Here is a 12,941-nt window from a genome sequence, read left to right as displayed (position 1 = left end):
CACTATATTCTCCAAATAAGTTAATAATTTATCAATCAACACCAATAAGTAATCGATATGCAAATTATTAGGTTTGAGCATTTCTTTATTATTTTTATTATTAATTTGGACCATGGGCGTGGTAGAGGAAGGGAATCAGACGCTTTATAATGTCAAAACACGTGTCATTATACAGGAATATGATGAGATCGAGATTTCCGAATTATGCATTCTTTTCCGGGTAATAAATTACGCTTAATCGTCCTGTTGTATTTGATCTCTGATCCACTTCGTGGCGACCCATTTCTGCCCTTCAATCACAGGACAGCTTCCATGAAGTGATGTCTACAAAAGCATCCAATAAATGAGATTCTCAGACAAACATCATTCTTTAGTGGAAAACTTCAACCAGAATAGCACAAGCAAGGCCAATACAAAAATGAAAAATAAACCTTTTTCAAGAAAATTAGAATACAGAAACAGTACACCACAAGATATGATTTTGAAGATAATTGTTGTTAACTTTACAGACGTTCATGCTTTCAAATGTAATGAAATGTATTATGTAAAGATTTAAAGTCATGTTTTTCCATTAACTCAATCTTAAAGCAAAAATAGATATTGTAAAATAAACTATATTTATCTAAGGATGATGCACTAGAGTAGTTAACGAAGTCAGAGATCCAGAGATGGTGGGTTTAAACTTGATAGCTATCTAAATGTTGTAGGTTATTGTATAGAATATGTCTAAATGCAATAAACTAACATAGTTTTATATATACATATGATCCGAAATTTACACACTCAAAATACGTCTGAAGCATGTCTATGTCCACCTACAGTCTGCATAAAATAAGGGTCCATATAATTCATAATGTCTGACGTTCCTTGTCCATGGCAAAGTGTATCTAGGTCAGTGAGCAAATATGTCCAAAATAGTAACAACCAAAAGAAAGTGTCAGGATCCTTGTAAGAGTATTAATGGGGACATATTGAGAATGCTATTAGGATATTAGTGGAAAAATTGTAATTACTTGATAGTTTGTTAGGAGGGTGGCTAAAAATAGAGGAAATTAAGGGGTTCAATGGTTAGGCATATCATTAGGGAGTTCGTCCATTGTGGGACTTATGGCAGAGATGGTCCTGTCAAAAGGCTATAGCATTATGTGTTTTCCTTTTCATAATATATTGTATTACAATTTCAGTGTTATTTTCTTCGGATGGGGATCCTAACAATCCTCACCTTCAACTTGATATTAGTTCGTAGTTTTGCTATAGGCTACTGTTCTTTGTAACAAACATGCCCATTCATGGCAGAATCAGGCTCCTACATGGAATTCAATAAGTTCCATGGCTCAAACGAAGTATGTGTATGCCCCCTCTCGTTAACTCAGTGTCCAGCAATATTAAAATTCATACAGTATTCAAATAAAAACTACCATACTCAAGCAACAGAGGATAGGAACAGGAACACTAACCAGATCGATTGTACCATTTGGGAAAACAGAATAAAATAAAAGCCCATCACCTTGGCGTGGCTTCACTTTCAAACCAATACATCTTTGGTAATCATAGCTTCCATCCATATTCGAGCCATTCTGCCAATCAAAAAAGTAAATGCTCCATACGATTGGATGTAAAAGATGTCAAGATAAAGGTCAGCTTGTTCGTATGGTCTTACCTCAAATGGAAACATGGTTTCTCCACCTTCTTGAACATCAGTTAGGTATAACAAGAAGGAAGCCACCTGAATTTGTGGTTGATACAATGTTAGTTAGGTAAGGTAGTACGAATTTTGTTTTTCTTGGTGTTGTGGAGGGGTGTGGGGTTGGGAATCAAGATGTGTTTATGCAATGGAACTCTTAAAAATGCATCATAAAAGATTGAATCTGAAAGTATCTGCTCAATTTATCCAGATAAATCCTCTCTATTCAAGTCATAGGGAGATGACCAATAAAAAAGCAAGTTACAAGTATAACATGTATTTAACAGAATCAACTTTTAGCACTTTCATTATTAGAATTGACATCAAGTTGCATAACAATCACTGGAAGTGACATGCCCTAGCTTATGCTTGCATCTAACCCTTAATGATTTTATAAACCTATGAGTGTGTACATGCAATGAACAAAGGAAAAGCTGATGTGTCTACTTTGTACCCTTTGGCTCTTCTGTGGTCCATATTCAGAAGGATTAAACGCATCATAATGAGAATTATACCTCTGCCCAATCTCATAACGCAAGATATTAAATGCCTGAAACACAAAATCGTTAATCCATTTTAGAATCTCCTCAAAACAAGAAGTTTAATGTACAATTGAAAGACAAGGTGATAGATGAAACACAACCTTTACATTAACTACCCCCCCTCGAAAAAAAAACGAAAGAGAAAGGAACATAGAGATAAATCTTCAAGTGCATCAAGTGGATGGAATACAATGATTAATTATCACATCTATCAGGTTTCTGTCACCTGTTATTATTACGTCCCAAAGAAAAATGTGAGGAGGTAATACTAATCCTCTTTTTGAGTTGTCAAACTTTTATTCTTCAAGAAATGTAAACAAGAAACAAGAAACAAGAAGTTTGAGAAAATTTTAATATCAGCTTAAAATAACCAACAAAATCTAACTAAAAGGGGACACGTAGTAGATTTAGATAAAGCCAATCAATGACTATAAGAAATGAATGGTCAAGATCCCACATCAAGCATTAAACTTTTAGAAGGCCCCAAAGTCCCAAACTACTATAACTGGAGATGGAAAAGAAACAACGAGCAAGTTAGAAAATGACATTAAAGGTAACTAGCTGATGGTTTCATCTTCTCCAAAGAATTGAAAGAGTTCAATCCTTGCCACTCCCTATAAAAATTTTACATCAAAGGTATTCAGGATTGTAGAACAAATGCTTTTGAAAGTTTAAAACTCTTATGCATGATATAACAATAGAATTCCACCTTCAAGAAGCAGGGTGGAAATACTGATGGTCAAAGTGTAAATCTTACTATCATAATACCTCTCCATGCGTCCTTGGAAGCATAGTTGCCCTTGCAATTTTTTTCTCGATGTCATCCAGAGTCCCACTTTTATCTTCTGAAGCACTCAAGAAAACTCCAGAACTGCATGAGACAGGAAACAGGAAAAGAAAGGGAAAATTGAAAATGTAACCAAGCACGTTTACAAAATTATATATTCCTATAACCAGAGTATAACCAAAAACTTAGAAGATCATGCATTCCTTAGCCTTCAATTCATGAAAAATATTAAGTTAAAGTAATAGAAATTGTCCATTTTCTATTAAGTTTTGTAATGGTTGTAATTCGTATAACCATTACAAAACGTAATAGAAAAGTGCAATAGTTGCCAAGAGAATATGAAGTACAAATATTTCTTTAGATATGAAACAATTCATTCATAACATGAAACTACAGAAGAGGATGGAATTGGAAATCCCCTCAACGGAGTTAAGAATGAACTCCAATCAGCAGCTATAGATGAGAGTGAATGACAAAAAGAGTCGAACTGAAAAGGAAGAAGCAAAAACTAAGACATAACCATGTTAATTGAAATCTTACATCTCGGTGGATAAATTTTCAAACCAAATAAGCAAGTCTTTCAGCATAACTTTATAATTGGAAATAGAGGAAGAAACCTAGGTTAGGGTAGTTCGAAGAAGAGGGTGAGAAAATTAGAAATAAAAACCAAATGTCAATCCCAGAGAACGTGAGAATAACACGTACTAATGCACAAATATTTTATGCAGTCATCCTCATACGGAATCACCATAGTCTGACGACTCTTACTACATTAACTCTATGAATCACCTCATTGAGAATGTCATTAAATTCGTACTAATAAAATATAATCAGTAAAGTCATATGTGGCAGTACATGGAGACAGAAGATACCTTGTCCGGATCCCCTTCGTGTTCTCTTCAGTTTCTCCCTTACGGAGAGCCAAGGTAGACGGTTTAAGGTTCGGTTTCGCCGTATTAACTATGTTTTGGCATTGCTCAGCAGTTGCGAACTTAGGAAAGTAAACTGCGCGTGGTTGCCAACTCAAAACCTACATTTGGGAAAAGTTTAAATTAGAAGTGCAATACTAAAGGTTGAATAGCCAACTGCAAGGTTCGTTCGTCGATCAAGTTATACTTCCCATAAATACATGACAATCCTAATATGAACAACTCAGTTTGAGTGGAAATGCGGTGAAACTACGGCAAAATAAGAATTAAAACCAAATGGAGAGTACCTGAAATGGAATCGAAGAAATGGAATCGTCGCCGCCTTCTCCATATGGCATCGGATCGTAATCGCTACCATCGCTGACCGAATGAAGCATCCTCGGCCTCGGCCTATCGCCATTTACATCCTGTTCATCCATCCGATGACAATGACAAAATTGGGAAATTAAAACAGTGGCATTAATTAAAGCGATGAAATCTAATAGTAAGCAGAAACTTGAAGCACACGGATCAACCTGAGAGAAGAGAGAAGAACCGAAGAATCCAACGAGGAAACAAAATAGGCATACAACGAAGAGGAGCGCCGGCAAACCTAGCTTCGATTTGAAGCTGCAATTACCTTTTCCGATTTTCCCTTTCATCTTCTTTTTCCTTTGATGGAATCACCGATCTCTTCCTTATTTGCTCCTTTTTTCCGGTTTCGGAAGCCTGTGGTCGAGTTTGACTGTTTTTGTGCTTTGACGCTCAGTCAACAATCAGAGGATAAAAACGTCTTTTGCACCATCGAAACCTGCACGACGGGGCGGGAATGCAGTTGCCGCCAGTTCATGCACCCAAAATGTTTAATTGGCTAAATTAGTGTAGTCTATATATTTCTTTTTTTTTTCGTGATTTGGACCTCAACCTTAACACAAATATACGTATGGTATGAACTATGTTCATGTTCACTGTTACTTAATATTAATAATAGTTGCTTTTAGTTATAAAATCCTAAACTAATTTTGAATTTTAGTTATTAAAAAAAACTAATTTTAAATTTTAAAAACATTCTCTAAACTTTAAATGTAGTATCCAGTAGATTCTTAAATTTTAAAAATATTGTTAGATTTTTTAACTTTTAATTAAATTAAGTTTGTTTATGAATTTATTAGATATTTAAATTTACAAACATTTAAACACTTATTAAAGTCATGAGTAATAATATGCAAAAGATTAGAGAATATGTTAGCTCATATCTTTTCAAGTCTTTATTTATTAGACATTTCAGTTTTGTGTATATTTTAGAAATTAACACAAAATATTAGAGAATATATTAGCTCCTATCTTTTGCATAATTCAATTATAGCTATGGAACAATTAGAGAAGTTGTCTCAAATGGCTAAACTTTTAGAAAGATTATATAAATAACCTAATATATTTTATTATTTTTAACACTTTTCTTCACATATATATAAATGGCTTAAATATTAATTATTTCAAATATGGTATTTATTAAATTCATCATTAATTACAATTTCAATAATTAATTGATACTTTTTAATTAACTATATTGTGATAATTTCTTACTAAACAAAATTATTATAGTTATAGCCCTTTTTGGAAAGCTATTCAAGAAAACAAGTAGATACATTCACTATCCTTTATTATGTTGTCAAACTATTTACAAAAAGTTGTCTGAAATGATGTTAGGGAATATCATTATCAAATAGATTATTATTATTTAAATTTTTTACCCGTCGAGTGGTAAGATAACAAGTTCAAATCTCCACAATCTTGAAATTAAAAATATGCATATTAAAAAATGATCCAACCATTGAAGAAGCTTAATTAAATCTCCACCCTCATCGATGGTTTGTCAGTGAAAGAGCGACACAGCAAAGAGAAGTCTTATGTTTTACAAGATTACGAGCATAATTTCCCTTTTGTTTAGCTTCAGTTCAGGTTTCAATCTAAAAAGAAACCTTAATAACATTTACCAATTCTATCCCAAAGATCTTCGCTCCAAAATCATCTCCATTACAATGTTAGAAAAAGTTACACCAAATAATAGTTCCATGCAACTAGTCAGAAAAACGTTCCAAATTACCACACCCCTCAAAATTTGACAACATAAATTTTCCTACTCACCGCCAAAAGAAAAGGAGTAAATCTCTATTCAATTTACTTCACCTATTCATCTCTCATACTCATCAAAAATTAATAAAATAAAAAATAAAAACTCAATACTGGACCAGTATTACTGGTTAAGGCTAGTTAGCAAGCAGGGAAGTAGTTTCCCACTAAATCAGGCTAAAAAAAACTACAGTGACAATCAACAAAGTACTTAATCTTAATCCAGCAGGAAAAAAAAAAAAAAAAAGCAAAGACAGGCAATTTGTTAGTAGCACTGCATAACTTTAACAACTACGCAAAAAGCACTTCACTGCCACTAACATACAAAAGCATCTCGCCCTTTTAGAAACTAGTGGCGTGCTTAGACTTTCGACAAAATTTATCAATATGCTAAAAGCCCTGTTGAATAATTAAAGGTACTTCCAAAATTGTACATGATGTTTGGCTATGCTTAAAAATTAAAATACTTCCAAACTGTCGTTTTCAACCATACCATAATACTATTATGGGGATGATTTTACTCACATATCGATCTTTCGCTGTGCTTGGTTTATTCACAACAGGCCAAATTGAAGAACTGACCTTAATTATTGTAGCGCTTTTATCAAGCCTAATAATTGAAGCATCATCGACAACGACAACGAAAAGATCGAGGTTCTTCCTAAATAAGTTTCTTGGACCAATTGAGAATCCTAAAAAGTTGGCCCTTGAAAGTATCCCTCATTCTTTGTTTCCTCGTCCTTGCATCCTCGATATCAAGAGTTCTGTATGCAAGTGCAATTAGATACATTGCAGGATGAAGTCGCCTGCACAGATGATAGAGTGCACAATTTTCAATTTCAAAAAATTACAGCAACGATGAACAACATCAGAATGCAATTGACCAAGAGATTCATCCAGTAGTTACCGCTAACAACTTGAGAGATGGGCTCATGTGCAAGTAATTCATCGTAGTACGTTGGAAAATGTAAGATAAAAGTTCAAACGAAAAGGACTCCCGAAAAATGCAAGAAAACGACATCAAACATGCTAAATAACAAATTTTTGAACCTAACACATTCGTTCCAGAAAAAACTCGAGAGTGTGGAATATGATCTTCGACAAAAATGAAGATAAACTTTTGATTATCCTATCAAGTCCTTCTAAGGGTTTTTGAGGTATAAACTTACTCTTGACAGTGTTCTAAAGCATCAAAGCCATCCCAAAACCTCTGTGATGGGATTGTTCGGCCTTTCTTATTTTTACCAAATGTTTCAACATACCAGCCCCCTATGTCATGCATGCCACAGCGAGGTTCAAACAGCCAAAGCCTATAAGATATAAGAGTTCAAATGTCAACAATAAGAACAGCAATCTTCAAATATGAACAATAAGAACAGCAATCATGAAAAGAGATGGGTGAAGTTGTTAAGATCGGCATTCTAATCTATGAATCTTAATGTCGCATCATGCACAGAAATGGTATGGTGCAAGCTGTTTCTAATCATTTCAATCATATATAACTATTAGGACCATGGAACGAAAAGTGTATGATATTTTCAGTGTTGTGGGGGGTGAGTATGAAATTCCCGAATGATTGAGGTTAAGACCTCTCCTTTTATCCCTAGTTAGCTAGTTACCCCCACCTTCCTATCCCATTCCTCACTCCTTTTATCCCTTTTTCGTTTTCCATCACAACGAGTAAGGCAAAAAGTTTAAATCTCATTTTGGTCCCCTTTAAATTTCAAATTAACTCCATTTTGGTTCCTAAACTTTCAAAATGTCTATTTTAATTCTTAAACTTTAAAAAATAATTGTTTTGGTCCTAAACTTTACTTTGATTTTGATTATAACAAATTAATAACACAACTTCGAGTACGTATGTTAACATATTAGCATGGACATGTATTCAAATTACATAAGTCGAAAACGAACATTGGGTAAGTAAATTTTAGGTGGCAAAATAATAAGAAGGACCAAAATGGTTACTTTTGAAAGTTAAAGGACTAAAATATACCTTTTTTTTTTAATCAAAAGAATCATTTTTTTTTAGTTCAGGAACTAACATAGATGTTTCGAAAGTTCAAAGGTCAAAATGGAACAAAACTTTGTTACCAAAATACGGTTTAAACCTAGGCAAAACAACTGTCCCACATCTCTACATACCTAACAGTTCTAACAATATTTACTTGCTGAGCTAATGCACTTCACTTATACCATATGTAAAATGGATAGATGGCTCACGTTCTAATCAATAACAACCTTGGTTTGCCTGGGAATTTGTCCTTCAAATGACTGGCAAATATACTAGCTTAACTTTCTATTAGAAAAAGGGATTGTTAAACTACAGCACGCCCTCACAACATGGAAACATCTGCATAATGCTCATGGACAAGCATATTTGTTTCCCGGAATCAAGACCACCATAAAGAAAGAGATCTAAGTGACACAAGCACTTGCTAGCCCCTTTTCACCCAGGAAAGGGAGTGAGGGGAAGAAGATTAAAAGTTGTACACGATTCTTGCTATCTTTGTCCTAATTAATACACCCATTCTGTTCTAATCAAACATCCAAAAAGTAGCTAAGCTTTGAGTAACCCAACAGTGACTCCTTTCACTAAGAAGCTAGGCTAAAAACGTTGAAGTATAAATTATGCATCTATATAAGAAGTTACGGAAGTCATGGTTCAGTTATGGAGAGGAGATCGAAGAGAGGATCTCCCTTCAAAAGGTGCTCCACAAAAAATATTTCCTTCCGAGGGGAAAGAAATGGGGAAAAGGTCCAAATCAACGCCACCTAGACCTTAAGTAATAATTTACAAGGACTTCTAACCTGTCATGAACTATAAGTTCCATGCATTGCGTTGTAATTAAAGGCACACTTACTCTTGCTCATAATAATTGACCGCTAAAACTTTTCCCCTTTACAAAGTCATTTAGTTTTTATTGAAAGGTCACCGATGCCATTGCCAATCGTGCCTTTATTTTAGTGTCTCAATCAGAATTAGCCAAGTGAATGAGAACAAGCCCTGATCTCCCTCCTTCGCACAAAGAGTCCCAACCTTGAATTACAGTTTTAAATTCCAAAGTAATACTATCAGTAACTACAATTACATTTAACTAGAAACAAAGAGAGCAACAATTTTTAATTAGCCAACTGCCAGTAGCAGGACCAAGAATTAATAGGATCATAAAACTGGGATACCAATCCATAGAATTCTGGAGATGCAAAACTCACTTGCTTGGTGGTAAGCGTGCTCGACTGCATCTACACTCACAGACAGAAACTTTTTCTCCTGCACTGTACCAGTGCATGTGTTTTACCTATAAAATCAGGAATTGGTATATATAAGTATCAAAGACCTAAATAGACTATTTTGATTATAGAGGATAATCGAGTCTCACATTTAGTTTCCATTGAAACAGCTAGATGTAACCGATCATGCACAAGTCAAGCAGCTTACAACTCTTGGTAAAATGTATTTTTCCACAGTATCATGGTGCCATTGGCATTGTTTACAATTTAGTAGATGGGAGAACACAAAACTCTCTTATATCCTATCCTCCCTTCATTCAACCAAGAAGGGATATGCTCTTGACATGACATTGGCACTTATTTTACTGTATATACAAAAATGCATTTGTACTACAGTATAATCACATAAGTGTATACAAATGCATCCTGCCTAGAATACTATTCCGAAATATAAGGATAATGGAGACAAAGGGAAAAAAAAAAGGAAAAATACTGAGCATGCGCCTGAGGGACCTGTTTTTATTATCAACTTCAATTATGTACTACCATTTCATTCTACAATATATAGTAGTTTTAAAACTTGACGAGTACTTAATACCCACAGAAGTGGTCGGGGGTGTTTTCAACACAACCATTTGGAAGCCCTTACCATTACACCAATCATAGTGGTCATAAAAAATGACTAACATTAATTTACTAACTTCAAGGTCATGCAATCAGAACTATGTAAACATGATCCTTGGCTTCTATAAAATATAAGATATATCAGAAACAGCAAACAAGCAGACAAAATAATGAACAGTAGAAAATGTAACAATTGAAGCAATAATTTATATTGACAAGTGTAAAGTAAATAAATGGACAATGGAAGCTAATAGATTATACAGACCATCAACGTTCTATGTTTCATTATCACGTGCGTTTGTGTGCCACATCTATTGTAGACGGAGCAGGATCCTTCTTCTTCAGATGTACCTAGACCAGTAATAGTACCCAATGGAATCCTTGATTCTAAAATACCCCTCGAAGAGAAATCTGTAGAACATCCATCACTTGTATGCATGGGTACATCATTGGAACTAAGAAAAATATGAATTTGATCTTGATTATCTTTATCCTCCCTGCTCTCACAATGAAACTTTGGAGGAACTCTAAAAGCCGTAGCTATTACCTTTCCACAAATATGCAATTCTAAATCTTTATATGTGTCTGATTCCTGAGGAAGTTCAAATTCTTCCTCTTTAATCAATTTAATGCAGCTACTTGCATTTTCAATGGTTTGAGTAATGTCTAGATACAGAGAAGTTGAAGAAATAGACTTTCCGCTGGTGGCAGAAGGCAATGTAGGGACCTTATCAGCAAAACAGACTTTCCCAAAAAGATCACGCCCTGAAACCAAGTGCAATATCTCAGGAGTTTCATAAGTTGACCTCTCCTCAGCTTCAAAACAGTTGGGAAGAAGTTCCAGAGACTCGATGGTAGGACCATAGAAAGCAATATGCATGGCTGAGTAGAAATCCCTCTCAAGCACATCAAAATAGTCTGTACCAACGACAACTTTCCTTTCTGATAAAATTTCATTAATAAAAAATCTATAGGACTTCAACCATTCAACAACTTCCATCTGCTTGAAGGTCATCTGATCAGATTTATATACATATGGCATTGAGCCATAGCTGCCATGTTTTTTAATTAACTTTCTCTGAGCTATAAGAAAACTGTCGTAATGTGCCCTCTTCTCTGAATCAGAAAGGATCTGCAATCCATCATCGATTATGCTTTGATGTCAGATTATCCTGTATATCACAAAGCAAACAAAAGACTAAACATTACTATTAACCAGTGTTTACACTTGCTATATCTGGGTAGTGAACCTTAGAAGCAGTACCACACTAGAAGAAATACGGCCATCTACAGTGACATTGCACACAAATTATGAAAAGATAAGTGCTTAAACATAACCAGGGTATCATCAGGAAGGTTGTTGCACATGTTAGGGGACTAACTACGAAGCTGTATGAATAAGTCATGCGTTTAAGAAGATGCAACGATGAAACTTAGTTCCCATGCGTGACTCAGGAGAAAATTTGTTCTCCAAAATCCAATATCTAGTCCAACAACCTTTTTTTCCAAAGTACCCTTAAGTTAACTATGACCTTCTATTGCTATTGTCATTGTGAAACATTTCGAACTCATGATTAACTATGACCGTTTTTAGCACTCATTCCAATCTTTGTGAACATAATATTTAGTCTGAAAGCTAATACAGATGGTTATAACACAAGCTACAAGTAAATTACATTTCCATTATCAAAATTCACCTGAGATTCTGAATTACTTAATCTGGCTTTACGTGTTCCAGACTAAGAAGGGAATTACTGGTAGAGTCTATGAGCTATTTATCAAGTGAAAAGAAAAAATTAGAACTAGAGAATTAAGGATACTGTATAAGCACCTCATACGCCGCAAGGATTTGCACAAAACGCCGTGAAGCAGCGGAGTCGTTTCTTGACTCAGCGAGGTCCGGGTGAGTTTCCTTCGCCAATTTGCGAAAAGAAGCTTTGATTTCATCGCTGGAGCTGGTCTCTGAAACTCCTAAAATGTCGTATGCGTTCTCTCCAGACAATTCAGATCGAACTGATTCACTGCCGCAGGTGAACAACTGAATTCCACGACTCGAATAACATGGTATTCGGCGATAAGAGGTTGTGATCATGCCTCGACTTAGTAGAATTGAAACACAATAAATTGCCCGCCGGCGGCAAATTCCCTCGACCGGAGTATATTTCAACTTCATTTTGATTCAAGTGTTGAAACGCGAAAAACGTAATCGCATCGTGAATTGTATATGTGCTTGCAACTGGTGACCCGCGGTGAGGGCGCCGTGGCGCGAATGGAGACACTCCTTCGGGTGAAAATAAAATGGACCGAATCGATTCAACCAAATCGAACCGCATCCTTGCTGTTTTTCCTTTTGCTGATTTTTATTTCTATTTTTATACAATAAATATGAGAATTTAAACTTTCCACTTATTACCACTAAGCAGTTTTTTTATTTAATTTGTAGTATTACATTTTTAAATAGAGGCATTTTAACAAATTAAAAACATTTTTTAATTTTCAATAATAAAAAATAATGTTTTTAGAAATTCTACAAACATGCAAAAAGTATTTAAAATACTTTGGAATAATTTAATTAGTTTAAACTACTTACAAAAAAAAAAGTATATTTAATATTATAAATCCTATTTCTAGGTCGAGAGTTTAATCTTGACCTACATTCAAAACAAATTGAATAAATTTTATCGGGCTAATCTAATTTAATATTATAATAATTTATTGAAAAAATCCTATAAGAATGATAGAGTAATTACTGCCTATCTAAAAATGTTTACTTTATCTATTTATACATGTTTAAAAATAAATGTTCAGATTCAAATGAGTAGTGGCATGCATTCTCAACGATAATATCCTCATTCAAATAAAACAGTCATTTTATTATAACTGATAAATTCTTGTCAGTACAACAAAAACGAGAGTATGATTTTAACGGTTAGAACTTTATTGGCATTGGCATCATAACTAACGAAAATTTCAATTTAAAAATACACGTATCATTACCTAGAACTAAAATAAAGTCTTAACAAGTGGAT

The 12,941-nt window shown here is 34.4% G+C and overlaps 2 protein-coding genes across 5 annotated transcripts; both read right to left on the bottom strand.

Annotated features, from left to right (window-relative positions):
* Nucleotides 1–119: 119 nt before the first annotated feature.
* On the bottom strand, nucleotides 120–4,748 carry LOC111005426 (putative prolyl 4-hydroxylase 9). 3 transcript variants are annotated; one of them, XM_022276911.2, is made up of 8 exons: nucleotides 4,458–4,748; nucleotides 4,230–4,349; nucleotides 3,886–4,043; nucleotides 2,995–3,097; nucleotides 2,139–2,234; nucleotides 1,661–1,726; nucleotides 1,508–1,577; nucleotides 120–324 (listed from the first exon to the last, which is right to left on the bottom strand). In XM_022276911.2, the coding sequence occupies exons 1-8, from the start codon at nucleotides 4,581–4,583 to the stop codon at nucleotides 293–295; spliced, it is 771 nt and encodes a 256-aa protein (XP_022132603.1). In that variant the 5' UTR covers nucleotides 4,584–4,748; the 3' UTR covers nucleotides 120–292. The 3 variants fall into 3 exon arrangements, with proteins under 3 accessions (XP_022132603.1, XP_022132601.1, XP_022132604.1); XM_022276909.2 differs by having other exon boundaries at nucleotides 1,458–1,577; nucleotides 4,458–4,745; XM_022276912.2 differs by having other exon boundaries at nucleotides 1,458–1,577; nucleotides 4,562–4,745.
* Nucleotides 4,749–6,442: 1,694 nt separating this feature from the next.
* LOC111005836 (Chaperone DnaJ-domain superfamily protein) lies at nucleotides 6,443–12,196 on the bottom strand. Of its 2 annotated transcripts, none has more exons than XM_022277474.2 (5): nucleotides 11,744–12,195; nucleotides 10,178–11,044; nucleotides 9,271–9,356; nucleotides 7,224–7,364; nucleotides 6,443–6,860 (listed from the first exon to the last, which is right to left on the bottom strand). In XM_022277474.2, exons 1-5 carry the CDS (start codon nucleotides 12,083–12,085, stop codon nucleotides 6,716–6,718), a joined length of 1,581 nt encoding a protein of 526 aa, XP_022133166.2. In that variant the 5' UTR covers nucleotides 12,086–12,195; the 3' UTR covers nucleotides 6,443–6,715. The 2 variants fall into 2 exon arrangements, 1 of the variants encoding a protein (XP_022133166.2); XR_002600781.2 differs by lacking the exon at nucleotides 6,443–6,860 and adding an exon at nucleotides 8,919–9,094 and having other exon boundaries at nucleotides 7,226–7,364; nucleotides 11,744–12,196.
* Between the last annotated feature and the right edge of the window lie 745 nt (nucleotides 12,197–12,941).

This window comes from Momordica charantia, assembly GCF_013281855.1.
Source record: "Momordica charantia cultivar OHB3-1 chromosome 1 unlocalized genomic scaffold, Mcharantia_2.0 BLBB01000001.1, whole genome shotgun sequence".
Lineage (NCBI taxonomy): Eukaryota > Viridiplantae > Streptophyta > Magnoliopsida > Cucurbitales > Cucurbitaceae > Momordica > Momordica charantia.
Note: the sequence above shows the minus strand (reverse complement) of the source record. Positions and strands in the feature narration are given on the sequence as shown.